This window comes from Oncorhynchus nerka, linkage group LG1 (genome assembly GCF_034236695.1).
Source record: "Oncorhynchus nerka isolate Pitt River linkage group LG1, Oner_Uvic_2.0, whole genome shotgun sequence".
Lineage (NCBI taxonomy): Eukaryota > Metazoa > Chordata > Actinopteri > Salmoniformes > Salmonidae > Oncorhynchus > Oncorhynchus nerka.
This window is the reverse complement of record NC_088396.1, coordinates 57,729,613-57,745,773: the sequence shown is the minus strand read 5'-3', so window position 1 is coordinate 57,745,773 and position 16,161 is coordinate 57,729,613. Positions and strand designations below refer to the sequence as shown.

Below are 16,161 nucleotides of genomic sequence, written 5' to 3'. Positions count from 1 at the left end.
CTAGTTGCCACTCCAGAACGGAGGAAAGCACACCAGCTGTGCCATGTAAATCTGTTAAAACCCTATTATGCACGTTCCTCTGAGACTGAACAGTGGGATTCTACAGAGGACGGTAAAACCTGTTCTTTTGGCTGATACCGGTGTTTCCTTGGGTTCTTGTCGTGCTAGATCTGTGCATGAGGAGGAAGATGTTCCTGGTCCTGACGATTGTATATTGCAGGGTAGATTGAAAAATTCAGAAACACTGGATATTTTAGACAGTCTTCTCACTCACCTACCTGTTGATGGGCGGAAAGAGATGGTTGGTCTGATTCAGAGATTTCCAGGTTTGTTTTCTGATACACCTACACGTACAAACTTAATAGAACATGATATTGACATTGGAGGTGCTGACCCTATTCGTCAGCGCTTCTATAGAGTTTCTTCAGAGAAACTGGATGCTGAAGTCAAGTACATGCTGGAGAGTAAGATAGCAGAGCCTTCTTTCTCCAGTTGGGCTTCTCCCTGTATCTTGGTCAGTAAACCGGATGGAACAAACCGTTTTTGTACGGACTACCGTAAGGTAAACAGTGTCACAAAACCAGATTAATTTCCTCTTCCTCAGATGGAGGACTGTGTTGATCAAGTCGGTGCAGCTAAGTTTGTGAGCAAATTTGACCTGTTAAAAGGCTATTGGCAGGTGCCACTGACGAGTAGGGCACGTGAAATCTCTGCCTTTATTACACCCTTTGGTCTGTACTCGTATTCAGTTATGAGTTTCGGTCTGCGCAATGCACCTGCCACTTTTCAGCGACTTATGAACAGGGTTGTCGCCGGTCTGACCGGGTGCGCTGTTTATTTGGACGATGTAGTGATCTATGCAGATACTTGGGAAGAACATCTGTCCCGTATTCAAGCCTTGTTCGAACGTCTGGCTGCGGGTCGCCTCACAATCAATCTGGCAAAATGTGAGTTTGCTCAGGCGACCGTTACATACCTTGGAAAAATGGTTGGGCAGGGTGAAGTGCGTCCTGTTCGGGCTAAAGTGGTGGCTATTGATGCTTTTCCACCACCAACTACTAAAAAGGAACTGATGCGTTTCTTGGGCATGATTGGTTATTACCGTAGTTTTGTAATAACTTCTCTACTGTGGTCGCTCCCTTGACAGATATGCTGAAAGCTAAGGCTGTTTATGTTTGGTCTACTCGTTGTCAACACGCTTTTGAAGATGCAAAGAGGTTGCTTACCTCAACTCCAGTGCTGGCTGCTCCTCGCATGGATTTGTCATTTACCTTGCAGGTGGATGCTAGTCATGTGGGGGCAGGTGCAGTTTTGCTGCAAGCAGATGTGTCTGGGATTGAGAGGCCTGTTAGTTTCTTTTCCAAAAAGTTTAACGATTATCAGTTGAACTATTCGGTTATTGAAAAGGAAGCGCTAGCACTAATTTGGGCGCTACAACACTTCGAAGTGTATGTCGGGTCGGGGGTAGTACCTATTGTGGTCTACACCGACCATAACCCCTCACTTTTTGAGGTCCATGATGTGTCCAAACCAGAGGATAATGCGATGGTGTTTATTTTTACAATCATTCCATCTCGATGTGAGGCACTGAAAACGTGATTGCTGATGCGCTCTCTCGTGCGCCCTGTTCCTAATGTTTACGTGACTGACCATTGTTTCGTATTGTCATGTTCTCTCTGTCCTGTCTGCTCCCTCCTGGTCTTGTTTTCTTCTTTCCTCTTAAATGTTGCTTCCTGTGCGAAGGTCGCTGAGGTCTGGGGAGGAGGTTGGCTGGGGCAAATTGTAAGTGTGAACACGTAAACCCTCATCAATTTGTGGCGCAGAAGCTGTGTCAATTTGGAACTTAGAGGCTGGTATTTTGTTCCGGGGTCCTTGTTGGTCCCCGGTTTTATGGGGGGGATGTGACGACCCTCCCACTCTGTCTGCCGTATTCTCTCTGTTATTTCCTTATTAGGATGCCGGTGGGCGGAGTTGGGAGGGTCGTCAGCTACATGGGAAACACCTGGGCCCGGTGTCTCCCAGGATAAATACACCACTTCCCCATTCATGGAGGAGACTCTCTCCATGCAGACACCCTTTGTAGATTGTGTTGTGGTTCTTGGTGGCCGTTTGTTTGTTTGTTTGCTTTGGCACCTTTCATCACCCTGCATTATCACATTCATGCATGCAAAACACTCACTTACACTACTGATTACTGATTACACACACCATTGTATATTATACTTAGTTGCTTTAGTTAATAAATACATATTTTGCTACTCCTTATCTCCACGTTGTCTCCCTTTGTTACGGGCTTTGAGCCGGTTCGTGACAAGAGTCTCCTGTAGAGTCTCCTGTAGAGTCTCCTGTAGAGTCTCCTGTAGAGTCTCCTGTAGAGTCTCCTGTAGAGTCTCCTGTAGAGTCTCCTGTAGTCTATTGTAGAGTCTCCTGTAGTCTATTGTAGAGTCTCCTGTAGTCTATTGTAGACTACCTACACGTGTTCATCTACTCCAGTCTAATGAACTGAACCAAAATAGGAAAAGCTAACATAGCTAACGTAGCTAACATGCAACAATTTCAAAGAGTTTACTGAGTTACACTTCATATCAGGAAATTAGTCAATTGAAATAAATGTTTTAGTCCCTAATCTATGGATTTCACATGACTGGGCATAGGCCCACCCACCGGGGAGCTCAGCCAATCAGAATGAGTTTTACCACACAAAAGGGCTTTACTATAGACAGAGACACCCCCCCACTGATGTTTCCACGGGGGGAATCATGTTTTTTATGTTTCATTTTTTTGAATGACCCCCCCCACACACACACACACACTGTCTTTAAGGTCATCAACGGTGCATTTTCAACATTGGTGGTCCTTTTAGACCAAGGCCTTCCATTTCAATGTCAAATATCTCCTTGACAAGGCCTCAGTCAGAGCCTCAGACTGTAGTGACTCTCATGACCAGCTCCCGGGTGCTGTGGCTGGGGTAGCCGTGGGCCTCTGGCTGCCTCAGGTGGCTGAGAAGGTGGAGGATATTGTAGGCAGCACAGTGTTGGTCTGGTCCAGCTGTCCCCCTGGCCTGCTCAGTGGAACCCTGTGTGACCAGCCCAATCCCTGTGGCCGGTGATGCTGTAGCTAAGTCCGGTGCTGTGGTGGCAGCAGCCACAGGGGAGGTGGCAGAGGAGGGTCCTAATCCTGTCCCAGCCTGGTTTCTCTGGCTAGACTGAGGCTGAGAGAGAGTCCGCACTGTGGCTGCTGTCTTCAGGTTCTCACTGTCAGCGGGCTTGTCGTAGTTGAGAACCTTCCACTGCTGGTTGACAGCCTGCCACCGGGTAAAGATACGGAACACTGAAGGTCCTTCGTGGATTATTAGAGCTGCAGGGGAAAGATAAGAGATATGAATACTAGTCAGATGGTCCTGCAATAAACAATCAGCAGCACAGTCAGGATCTTACTGCATAGAGTCTTACTGCATAGAGTCTTACTGCATAGAGTCTTACTGCATAGAGTCTTACTGCATAGGGTCTTACTGCATAGAGTCCTACTGCATAGAGTCTTACTGCATAGAGTCCTACTGCATAGAGTCTTACTGCATAGGGTCTTACTGCATAGAGTCCTACTGCATAGAGTCTTACTGCATATAGTCTTACTGCATAGAGTCCTACTGCATAGAGTCTTACTGCATAGAGTCCTACTGCATAGAGTCTTACTGCATAGAGTCTTACTGCATAGAGTCCTACTGCATAGAGTCTTACTGCATAGAGTCCTACTGCATAGAGTCTTACTGCATAGAGTCTTACTGCATAGAGTCTTACTGCATAGAGTCCTACTGCATAGAGTCCTACTGCATAGAGTCTTACTGCATAGAGTCCTACTGCATAGAGTCTTACTGCATAGAGTCTTACTGCATAGAGTCTTACTGCACAGAGTCCTACTGCATAGAGTCTTACTGCATAGAGTCTTACTGCATAGAGTCTTACTGCATAGAGTCCTACTGCATAGAGTCTTACTGCATAGAGTTTTACTGCATAGAGTCCTACTGCATAGAGTCTTACTGCATAGAGTCTTACTGCATAGAGTCCTACTGCATAGAGTCCTACTGCATAGGGTCCTACTGCATAGATACATCTAGACACATTTGAAGTAAATGGCTCTGATATGATCCATAAACCTTCCCATAAGACATTATAAATATGATACTATACGCTGTTTGTGACAGTGAGAGAGACATGCCAACATCTGTGTTCTGGGATTTCCACAGGTGAAACATTCGTACAGAGAGGTTCCCGATAATATCTCATCTCAGGTGTCAGAAGTGACTATTGATGCATCCTCGGAATGTTGGCGCATTGGGGAGGGAGTAGCTCTGTCTGATTGGTTGTTGATGCATGGGGCGGGAGTAGCTCTGTCTGATTGGTTGTTGATGCATTGGGAGGGAGTAGCTCTGTCTGATTGGTTGTTGGTGCATGGGGAGTGAGTAGCTTTGTCTGATTGGTTGTTGATGCATGGGGAGTGAGTAGCTCTGTCTGATTGGTTGTTGGTGCATGGGGAGGGAGTAGCTCTGTCTGATTGGTTGTTGATGCATGGGGCGGGAGTAGCTCTGTCTGATTGGTTGTTGATGCATGGGGAGGGAGTAGCTCTGTCTGATTGGTTGTTGATGCATGGGGCGGGAGTAGCTCTGTCTGATTGGTTGTTGATGCATTGGGAGGGAGTAGCTCTGTCTGATTGGTTGTTGGTGCATGGGGAGTGAGTAGCTTTGTCTGATTGGTTGTTGATGCATGGGGAGTGAGTAGCTCTGTCTGATTGGTTGTTGGTGCATGGGGAGGGAGTAGCTCTGTCTGATTGGTTGTTGATGCATGGGGCGGGAGTAGCTCTGTCTGATTGGTTGTTGATGCATGGGGAGGGAGTAGCTCTGTCTGATTGGTTGTTGGTGCATGGGGAGGGAGTAGCTCTGTCTGATTGGTTGTTGGTGCATGGGGAGGGAGTAGTTCTGTCTGATTGGTTGTTGGTGCATGGGGAGGGAGTAGCTCTGTCTGATTGGTTGTTGACGCATGGGGAGGGAGTAGCTCTGTCTGATTGGTTGTTGATGCATGGGGAATGAGTAGCTCTGTCTGATTGGTTGTTGATGCGTGGGGAGTGAGTAGCTCTATCTGATTGGTTGTTGGTGCATGGGGAGTGAGTAGCTCTGTCTGATTGGTTGTTGGTGCATGGGGAGTGAGTAGCTCTGTCTGATTGGTTGTTGACGCATGGGGAGGGAGTAGCTCTGTCTGATTGGTTGTTGATGCATGGGGAGTGAGTAGCTCTGTCTGATTGGTTGTTGATGCATGGCGAGTGAGTAGCTCTGTCTGATTGGTTGTTGATGCATGGGGAGTGAGTAGCTCTGTCTGATTGGTTGTTGATGCATGGGGCGGGAGTAGCTCTGTCTGATTGGTTGTTGGTGCATGGGGAGTGAGTACCTCTGTCTGATTGGTTGTTGACGCATGGGGCGTGAGTAGCTCTGTCTGATTGGTTGTTGATGAATGGTGAGTGAGTAGCTCTGTCTGATTGGTTGTTGATGCATGGGGCGGGAGTAGCTCTGTCTGATTGGTTGTTGATGCATGCGGAGTGAGTAGCTCTGTCTGATTGGTTGTTGGTGCATGGGGAGTGAGTAGCTCTGTCTGATTGGTTGTTGGTGCATGGGGAGTGAGTAGCTCTGTCTGATTGGTTGTTGATGCATGGGGAGGGAGTAGCTCTGTCTGATTGGTTGTTGATGCATGGGGAGTGAGTAGCTCTGTGTGTACCAACACAACTGTGGTTATATGCAGAAACCAGACAGAGTTGAAATCAAGACTCAACTTGATAAATCAACATATCCTCACATAACTGGGAGAGTGTGAGTGATTCGTTTTGTCCAACAGCGACGCAATCAGTTTCTAAAACAGTGCAATAATCCAACAAGTCATGGCTTCCCTAACAGGAAAAGACAAAGGGCCACTTGGAGACGGGAGTAATGAACAACTAAATGCTATCTGGTAAAACACAGCTGATACGTTCAACGCTCACAACAACTTGCTACAATCTGTTTAAAGAAATGGATTAGCTCTAAAAGACAGTAGAGGCTATCAAGGTGTGCACATGAATGAACACGACAAAAAAAAAATAGCATTTAGGAAACAAATTTGCAAAACTTTAGAAGAAGAATGGGACCAACAAGAAAACAGAATAAGACGAAACGTGAGAACATTGTCCTTGAGAATTTTGACGCAACGTGGTCTCAGGGCATTTCGTATTATTCTGTATATAAATTGCAGACAGTTAATTTAGTATGACATGTTACGTTTCCTATTGTATGTATTAATTTGTGGATGTTACGAATTACAATTTGCACAATATGTTACAAATCAGCAAAAATTAACAATATGATACAAATTTGCAAAACTATTATTGAGAATTTAAATGTGTTGTTGCTAACGTTAGCTAGATGACTAGGTGGCTAACACTAACATTAGCTAGCTCTAGGGTTTAGAGGTTAAGGTTAGGTTAGGTTAAAGGGTTAAGGTTAAGAAGGTTTTGATAAAAATGTTAGGTTGGGGTAATGGGGTTAGCTAACATGCTAAGTATTTGCAAAGTAGCTCAAAAGTAGAAAGTAAAGTTGATAATGATCTAAAAGTTGTCCGCGAGGAGATTCCAACATGCAACCTTTAGGTCGCTAGACTTTCGCGTTATACGTGCTTCCATCCACCTCAACCAACCACCCTACTTTCGCTTTTGCCTTAAGTAAACGTCGGTCTTATGTAACCATAACAAGCGTAACATATCATACTAGTTTGAGTGTCCCGGATATACGTTTACTTTGTTTCGTCTAGTCTATGAGGCCAGTCTGGAAGACAAGGAAAATGAGACCTTTTACTTTGCCGAAGTGATAGAGGAAATAGAGGAAACTTGACGTTGGTTTATCACTAGAAGATCTAGAGCCAAGCCGCAGGATCGACGTGGAACAGAAGAATGCTAAATACCCACGCCTTGTAACCTTCAAACTATGGAACTATCAAACCAAAGTCAGCATTCTGAAGGAACAAGGGGGAAGGAGATCAAAATCCAAGGCCAGACCATTCGAGTCATCCAGGACCTATCTGCTAAGCTGAGAAAAAGAGGCAAAGAATACCTTCCAATCAGACAGTCACAATCTCAGCTCCGCCTCCCAGCAGTGCTATGGGTTTGGAAGGGAAAGCCAAGCGAATGCCTACAAACTACGAGGAAGGGAGACCTACGTGGACAGAGGAGAGTCCCCTGCACCGAGAAGAGGACAGTGGGAAAAAGTTATAAACACAACGTAGGCTACATAGTGATACTTAAGACCAGTTTATCGTAAATTGAGACACTTCTATATTCCCCTCCCCCCAATGCTAACCTCTCACCATTACAATAACAGGGGGGGGGGGTGAGAATTTTTTGAGGGGTGTTACGGTCCCCAGCAAGAAAACCAAAAATTGTCACTAAACAGAAAGGGCAACTATCAAAGAGTCACTGACAACAACCAAAACCAAACAGGTGGGGTTTTAGGAGGGGTTCTGAAAGATACTCATGGGAGGTGTCCCCTGAAAGTTGACTAGCAACAACAACAGGAACTGAAAGACACCCACCATGAGCACCCATAACATTTGCTCAAGAAGAGGCAAACAAAAGAAAAACCACAGGGAAATCAGATAAAGAATTGTTTGTCTAGAAATCAACTAAAGGTGTTGACCCTCCACATCTATCAAGACAACTAAAGGTGTTGACCCTCCGGGGGCTGGGCAGGAGTGGGAGGGTGGCTGGGTGAGTGGGCTGGGCGGTCAGACTCACTCTCCAGCTCTAACAAGGACTCTAGTCAGTCATCTATCAGACAGACTCACTCTCCAGCTCTAACAAGGACTCTAGTCAGTCATCTATCAGACAGACTCTCACTCTCCAGCTCTAACAAGGACTCTAGTCAGTCATCTATCAGACAGACTCACTCTCCAGCCCTAACAAGGACTCTAGTCAGTCATCTATCAGACAGACTCACTCTCCAGCTCTAACAAGGACTCTAGTCAGTCATCTATCAGACAGACTCACTCTCCAGCTCTAACAAGGACTCTAGTCGGTCATCTATCAGACAGACTCACTCTCCAGCTCTAACAAGGACTCTAGTCAGTCATCTATCAGACAGACTCTCACTCTCCAGCTCTAACAAGGACTCTAGTCAGTCATCTATCAGACAGACTCAGTCTCCAGCCCTAACAAGGACTCTAGTCAGTCATCTATCAGACAGACTCAGTCTCCAGCCCTAACAAGGACTCTAGTCAGTCATCTATCAGACAGACTCAGTCTCCAGCCCTAACAAGGACTCTAGTCAGTCATCTATCAGACAGACTCTCACTCTCCAGTGAGAGGGTTAAATCTGTTTAATCTTCGTTGAGTGAGACTTTCTGGTTTTTATTTGATATTGTTCTTGATTTAAGCTGCTGTGGTAGAACCTAAAATATTGTATTGCAATTAACCCTAACAAGGACTCTAGTCAGTGTATATAAAACACTGCAGAGGATGAGTTTATCTGCAGAAAGGAATAAGTTACAGTATGTTTAAAACTAAAGACTCAACAGAGTACATCAGGGTTAGACAACCCTGGTCCTACATCAGGGGTAGATAATCCTGGTCCTACATCAGGGTTAGACAACCCTGGTCCTACATCAGGGTTAGACAACCCTGGTCCTACATCAGGGGTAGCTAATCCTGGTCCTACATCAGGGTTAGACAACCCTGGTCCTACATCAGGGTTAGACAACCCTGGTCCTACATCAGGGGTAGACAACCCTGGTCCTACATCAGGGTTAGACAACCCTGGTCCTACATCAGGGTTAGACAATCCTGGTCCTACATCAGGGTTAGACAACCCTGGTCCTCCATCAGGGGTAGATAACCCTGGTCCTGGAGGGCCACAGTCAATACCTTCATCAGGGGTAGACAACCCTGGTCCTGGAGGACCACAGTCACTATCTTCATCAGGGGTAGACAACCCTGGTCCCACATCAGGGGTAGACAACCCTGGTCCCGGAGCGCCACAGTCACTATCTTCATCAGGGGTAGACAACCCTGGTCCTACATCAGGGGTAGATAACCCTGGTCCTGGAGGATCACAGGCACTGGAGCCACTTCATGTGTTTGATTGAACTGACCTGGAAGACCAGGTGTGTTGAATTGAGTCATTCACTGATCTGATCAATTAGCTGTTCTGGTGTGATGCCTAGTGGGGACAAAATCCGACAGTTCCTGAGGCACTTCCAGGAGGAGTTGCCTACCTCTGGAGTAAAGGATTAAAGGCTATAAACTCTCTAAAACAGATGAAGAAAGGAACTGAGTTGCCTACCTCTGGAGTAAAGGATTAACGGCTAGAAACTCTCTAAAACAGATGAAGAAAGGAACTGAGTTGCCTACCTCTGGAGTAAAGGATTAACGGCTAGAAACTCTCTAAAACAGATGAAGAAAGGAACTGAGTTGCTTACCTCTGGAGTAAAGGATTAACGGCTAGAAACTCTCTAAAACAGATGAAGAAAGGAACTGAGTTGCCTACCTCTGGAGTAAAGGATTAACGGCTAGAAACTCTCTAAAACAGATGAAGAAAGGAACTGAGTTGCTTACCTCTGGAGTAAAGGATTAACGGCTAGAAACTCTCTAAAACAGATGAAGAAAGGAACTGAGTTGCCTACCTCTGGAGTAAAGGATTAACGGCTAGAAACTCTCTAAAACAGATGAAGAAAGGAACTGAGTTGCCTACCTCTGGAGTAAAGGTTTGAAGCCCAGATGAGCTAAATCAATATATAATGACAAATATATTCTCACGTTAGACCTGTAGGCAAAACTATACAGATCTATCAAATTGATCATTCATAATTTCTGCCATTCATTCTCTCAGTGTCTATAGCATTCCACTCACATACAGTAAGGGGATTTCCGAGTGAGATAATATCAAGAACCATCCATTACATTGACTGTCAGTGAGCCACGGTTGTAAACTAGAATAGGGCTCAGCCTCACCGAAGCAGACGATGTCCATGAATCCGTACATGCCGGAGCAGATCTGGAAAAGCAGGTCATGTCTCTGCCAGCGTGCCGAGGGGCTGAAGGAGGACCAGACCAGCCAGGACAGACTGGCCACCAGGAACAAAGACCCCAGAACCGCTGCAGCTATCTGAACCTTCTCTATCACCGCCAGGGAGATGGACTGCCACTGCGGGAGGGAGGGACAGAGATACTGTAAACACAAATGCACCATTGTCTGTTTGAAAATGAGATCTACTGCTGTAATGGGTTTATTATGGATCCCCATTAGTTCCTGCCAAGGCAGCAGCTACTATTCCTGGTTTATTATGGATCCCCATTAGTTCCTGCCAAGGCAGCAGCTACTCTTCCTGGGGTTTATTATGGATCCCCATTAGTTCCTGCCAAGGCAGCAGTTACTCTTCCTGGGGTTTATTATGGATCCCCATTAGTTCCTGCCAAGGCAGCAGCTACTATTCCTGGTTTATTATGGATCCCCATTAGTTCCTGCCAAGGCAGCAGCTACTATTCCTGGGGTTTATTATGGATCCCCATTAGTTCCTGCCAAGGCAGCAGCTACTCTTCCTGGGGTTTATTATGGATCCCCATTAGTTCCTGCCAAGGCAGCAGCTACTCTTCCTGGGGTCCCAAAAAATTAAGGCAGTTTATACAATTTTAAAAACATTACAATACATTCACAACAGTTTTCACAACACATCTAGGGAGTGTTTCCTAGCCACCGTGCTTCTACACCTGCATTGCTTGCTGTTTGGGGTTTTAGGCTGGGTTTCTGTACAGCACTTTGTGACATCAGCTGATGTACGAAGGGCTTTGTAAATACATTTGATTTGATTTGATTCAGTGTGTGCCTTCAGGCCACCACTCTACTACCCCTTATCTACAGGATCAATGAGTGTGTGTGTGCGTGTGTCTGTACCTGTGTGTGTGTGTATATATGCGTGTGTCTGTACTGTACCTGTGTGTGTGTGTGTGTGTGTATCTGTGTACCTGTGTGTGTGTGTATATATGCGTGTATCTGTACCTTTGTGTGTGTGTGCGTGTATCTGTACCTGTGTGTGTGTGTATATATGCGTGTATCTGTACCTGTGTGTGTGTGTGCGTGTATCTGTGTACCTGTGTGTGTGTGTATATATGCGTGTATCTGTACCTGTGTGTGTGTGTGCGTGTATCTGTACCTGTGTGTGTGTGTATATATGCGTGTATCTGTACCTGTGTGTGTGTGTGCGTGTATCTGTGTACCTGTGTGTGTGTATATATATGCGTGTGTCTGTACTGTACCTGTGTGTGTGTGTGTATATATGCGTGTGTCTGTACTGTACCTGTGTGTGTGTGTGTGTATATGCGTGTGTCTGTACTGTACCTGTGTGTGTGTGCGTGTATCTGTACCTGTGTGTGTGTGTGTATATATGCGTGTGTTTGTACTGTACCTGTGTGTGTGTGTGCGTGTGTCTGTACCTGTGTGTGTGTATGCGTGTGTCTGTACTGTACCTGTGTGTGTGTATGCGTGTGTCTGTACTGTACCTGTGTGTGTGTATGCGTGTGTCTGTACTGTACCTGTGTGTGTGTGTGTGTGTGTATGCGCGTGTCTGTGCCTGTGTGTGTGTATGCGTGTGTCTGTACTGTACCTGTGTGTGTGTATGCGCGTCTGTGCCTGTACCTGTGTGTGTGTATGCGCGTGTCTGTACTGTACCTGTGTGTGTATGCGCGTGTCTGTGCCTGTGTGTCTGTATCTGTACCTGTGTGTGTATGCGCGTGTCTGTGCCTGTACCTGTGTGTGTATGCGCGTGTCTGTGCCTGTGTGTCTGTATCTGTACCTGTGTGTGTGTATGCGCGTGTCTGTGCCTGTGTCTCTGTACTGTACCTGTGTGTGTATGCGTGTGTCTGTACCTGTACCTGTGTGTGTGTATGCGCGTGTCTGTGCCTGTGTGTGTGTGTGTGTGTGTGTGTATGCGCGTGTCTGTACTGTACCTGTGTGTGTGTGTGCGTGTATCTGTACCTGTGTGTGTGTGTATGCGCGTGTCTGTACCTGTGTGTGTGTGTATGCGCGTGTCTGTACTGTACCTGTGTGTGTGTGTGTGCGTGTATCTGTACCTGTGTGTGTGTGTGTGCGTGTATCTGTACCTGTGTGTGTGTGTGTGTGTGTGTATCTGTACCTGTGTGTGTGTGTGTGTATGCGTGTGTCTGTCTCGTCACATTCCTGCTGTTCAATAAGGTGTATTTTGTTTTACTGCTGGCGTGGCAGCTCACCTGTAGCGGGTTCCTGGTGCTGATGCTGATGACCTGGTACTTGTAGTAGCAGAGCTCACAGGCCCAGGATCCTCTCTGACTGATCCACTTGATGAGGCAGGGCTGGTGGATACAGCGGACCGACCCACTGCAGCGACATGGGCTCAGCAGCTCCCCCTGTGGGACACATTACATTACACAGCAGTTGAAACCAAAGGCCCATAATTCCTCACTGGCATAATACAGTACCAGTCAAAAGTAAAACTGTATTTTTTTAGAATAATAGTGAAGACATCAAAACTATGAAATAACACATATGGAATCATGTAGTAACCCAAAAAACTGTTAAACAAATCAAAATATATTTTATATTTCAGATTCTTCAAAGTAGCCACCCTTTGCCTTGATGACAGCTTTGTACACTCTTGGCATTCTCTTAACCAATTTCACCTGCATTTGCAACAGTCTGGAAGGAGTTCCCACATATGCTGAGCACTTGGATGCTTTTCTATCACTCTACGGTCCGACTCATCCCAAACCATCTCAATTGGGTTGAGGTCAGGTGATTGTGGAGGCCAGGTCATCTGATGCAGCACTCCATCACTCTCCTTATTGGTCAAATAGCCCTTACACAGCCTGGAGGTGTAACCCACACCATCACACTTCCTCCTACATGCTTCACGGTGGGAACCATACATGTGGTGCGTCACTTGAGTGGGTTGAGTCTCTGACGTGATCTTCCTGTCTGGGTTGGTGCCCCCTTCAGGTTCGTGCCATGGGGGAGATCTTTGTGGGCTATACTCAGCCTGGTCTCAGGGTAGTAAGTTGGTGGTTTGAAGATATCCCTCTAGTGGTGTGGGGGCTGTGCTTTGGCAAAGTGGGTGGGGTTATATCCTGCCTGGTTGGCCCTGTCCGGGGGTATCATCGGATGGGGCCACAGTGTCTCCTGACCCCTCCTCTCTCAGCCTCCAGTATTTATGCTGCAATCGTTTGTGTCGGGGTCCGTCTGTTATATCTGGAGTATTTCTCCTGTCTTATCCAGTGTTCTGTGTGAATTTATGTATGCTCCCTCTAATTCTCTCTCTTTCTCTCTCTCAATCACATTTATTTATAAAGCCCTTCTTACATCAGGATTCTTCCTAGGTTTTGGCCTTTCTAGGGAGTTTTTCCTAGCCACTGTGCTTCATTTATGAACATTTGAACATCTTGGTCATGTTCTGTTATAATCTATACCCGGCACAGCCAGAAGAGGACTGGCCACCCCACATAGCCTGGTTCCTCTCTAGGTTTCTTCCTAGGTTCTGGCCTTTCTAGGGAGTTTTTCCTAGCCACCGTGCTTCTACACCTGCATTGCTTGCTGTTTGGAGTTTTAGGCTGGGTTTCTGTACAGCACTTTGTGACATCAGCTGATATAAAAAGGGCTATATAAATACATATAATACATTTGATTGATTTGGGCTGCAATTTTTGAGACTGAGACTGAAATTATCCTCTGCAGCAGAGGAAACTCAGGGTCTTCCTTTCCTGTGGCGGTCCTCGTGAGAGCCAGGAAACTCAGGGTCTTCCTTTCCTGTGGCGGTCCTCGTGAGAGCCAGGTAACTCTGGGTCTTCCTTTCCTGTGGCGGTCCTCGTGAGAGCCAGGTAACTCTGGGTCTTCCTTTCCTGTGGCGGTCCTCGTGAGAGCCAGGAAACTCAGGGTCTTCCTTTCCTGTGGCAGTCCTCGTGAGAGCCAGGTAACTCTGGGTCTTCCTTTCCTGTGGCGGTCCTCGTGAGAGCCAGGAAACTCAGGGTCTTCCTTTCCTGTGGCAGTCCTCGTGAGAGCCAGGTAACTCTGGGTCTTCCTTTCCTGTGGCGGTCCTCGTGAGAGCCAGGAAACTCAGGGTCTTCCTTTCCTGTGGCGGTCCTCGTGAGAGCCAGGTAACTCTGGGTCTTCCTTTCCTGTGGCGGTCCTCGTGAGAGCCAGGTAACTCTGGGTCTTCCTTTCCTGTGGCGGTCCTCGTGAGAGCCAGGTAACTCAGGGTCTTCCTTTCCTGTGGCGGTCCTCGTGAGAGCCAGGTAACTCTGGGTCTTCCTTTCCTGTGGCGGTCCTCGTGAGAGCCAGGTAACTCTGGGTCTTCCTTTCCTGTGGCGGTCCTCGTGAGAGCCAGGTAACTCTGGGTCTTCCTTTCCTGTGGCGGTCCTCGTGAGAGCCAGGTAACTCTGGGTCTTCCTTTCCTGTGGCGGTCCTCGTGAGAGCCAGGTAACTCTGGGTCTTCCTTTCCTGTGGTGGTCCTCGTGAAAACCAGTTTCATCATTGTGCTTGATAGTTTTTGTGACTGCACTTGAAGAAACTTTCAAAGTTCTTGAATTTTTCCGGATTGACTACCTTCATGTCTTAAAGTAACTGTCATTTCTCTTTGCCTATTTGAGCTGTTCTTGCCACAATATAGACTTTGTCTTTAACCAAATAGGTCTGTCTCCTGTATACCACCCCTACCTTGTCACAATACAACTGATTCACTCAAGGAAAAGGAAAATAAGTAAATAAATTCCACAAATTAACAAGGCACACCTGTTAATTGAAATGCATTCCAAATCAAATCCAATCAAATCAAATCAAAATTTATTTGTCACATACACATGGTTAGCAGATGTTAATGCGAGTGTAGCGAAATGCTTGTGCTTCTAGTTCCGACAATGCAGTAATAACCAACAAGTAATCTAACTAACAATTCCAAAACTACTGTCTTATACACAGTGTAAGGGGATAAAGAATATGTACATAAGGATATATGAATGAGTGATGGTACAGAGCAGCATACAGTAGATGGTATCGAGTACAGTATATACATATGAGATGAGTATGTAGACAAAGTAAACAAAGTGGCATAGTTAAAGTGGCTAGTGATACATGTATTACATAAGGATGCAGTCGATGATATAGAGTACAGTATATACATATACATATGAGATGAATAATGTAGGTTAAGTAACATTATATAAGGTAGCATTGTTTAAAGTGGCTAGAGATATATTTACATCATTTCCCATCAATTCCCATTATTAAAGTGGCTGGAGTTGGGTCAGTGTCAATGACAGTGTGTTGGCAGCAGCCACTCAATGTTAGTGGTGGCTGTTTAACAGTCTGATGGCCTTGAGATAGAAGCTGTTTTTCAGTCTCTCGGTCCCAGCTTTGATGCACCTGTACTGACCTCGCCTTCTGGATGATAGCGGGGTGAACAGGCAGTGGTTCGGGTGGTTGATGTCCTTGATGATCTTTATGGCCTTCCTGTAACATCGGGTGGTGACTCCAGGTGACTACTTCATGAAGCTGGTTGAGAGAATGCCAAGAGTGTGCAAAGCTGCCATCAAGGCAAAGGGTGGCTAAATATCAAATATATTTTGATTTGTTTAACACTTTTTGTTTACTACATGATTCCATATGTGTTATTGCATATGTTTGACGTGTTCACTATTATTCTACAATGTAGGAAAAAAAAGAAAAAAAAACTGTGCCCAAACTTTTGACTGTTGTTGTATGTTGAACAGGATTACATAGCCTTTTTGTTTAGAGGGACTGGATGAATAGAAACCGGATGCTGGTGTCTATGACAGCAGGAGCAGCATCTCAGTCACAGAGCAGAGAGGAAATACAGAGTAGAGAGGAAATACAGAGTAGAGAGGAAATACAGAGGAAATACAGAGGAAATACAGAGCAGAGAGGAAATACAGAGTAGAGAGGAAATACAGAGTAGAGAGGAAATACAGAACAGCGAGGAAATACAGAGGAAATACAGAGCAGAGAGGAAATACAGAGTAGAGAGGAAATACAGAGTAGAGAGGAAATACAGAACAGCGAGGAAATACAGAGGAAATACAGAGTAGAGAGGAAATACAGAGTAGAGAGGAAATACA

The 16,161-nt window shown here is 45.9% G+C and overlaps 1 protein-coding gene across 1 annotated transcript in view; it reads right to left on the bottom strand.

The window, feature by feature from the left end:
* Positions 1 to 1,601: 1,601 nt before the first annotated feature.
* marchf4b (membrane associated ring-CH-type finger 4b) overlaps positions 1,602 to 16,161 on the bottom strand; it is a 52,752-nt gene continuing 38,192 nt past the window's right edge. Inside the window, exons 2-4 of the mRNA XM_065023125.1 lie at positions 12,289 to 12,444; positions 10,018 to 10,210; positions 1,602 to 3,357 (exon numbers count right to left, since the gene is read on the bottom strand). Of these exons, the coding sequence (XP_064879197.1) occupies positions 2,921 to 3,357; positions 10,018 to 10,210; positions 12,289 to 12,444 (786 nt within the window). The 3' untranslated portion in view covers positions 1,602 to 2,920. The remainder of the gene's footprint in view (positions 3,358 to 10,017; positions 10,211 to 12,288; positions 12,445 to 16,161) is intronic.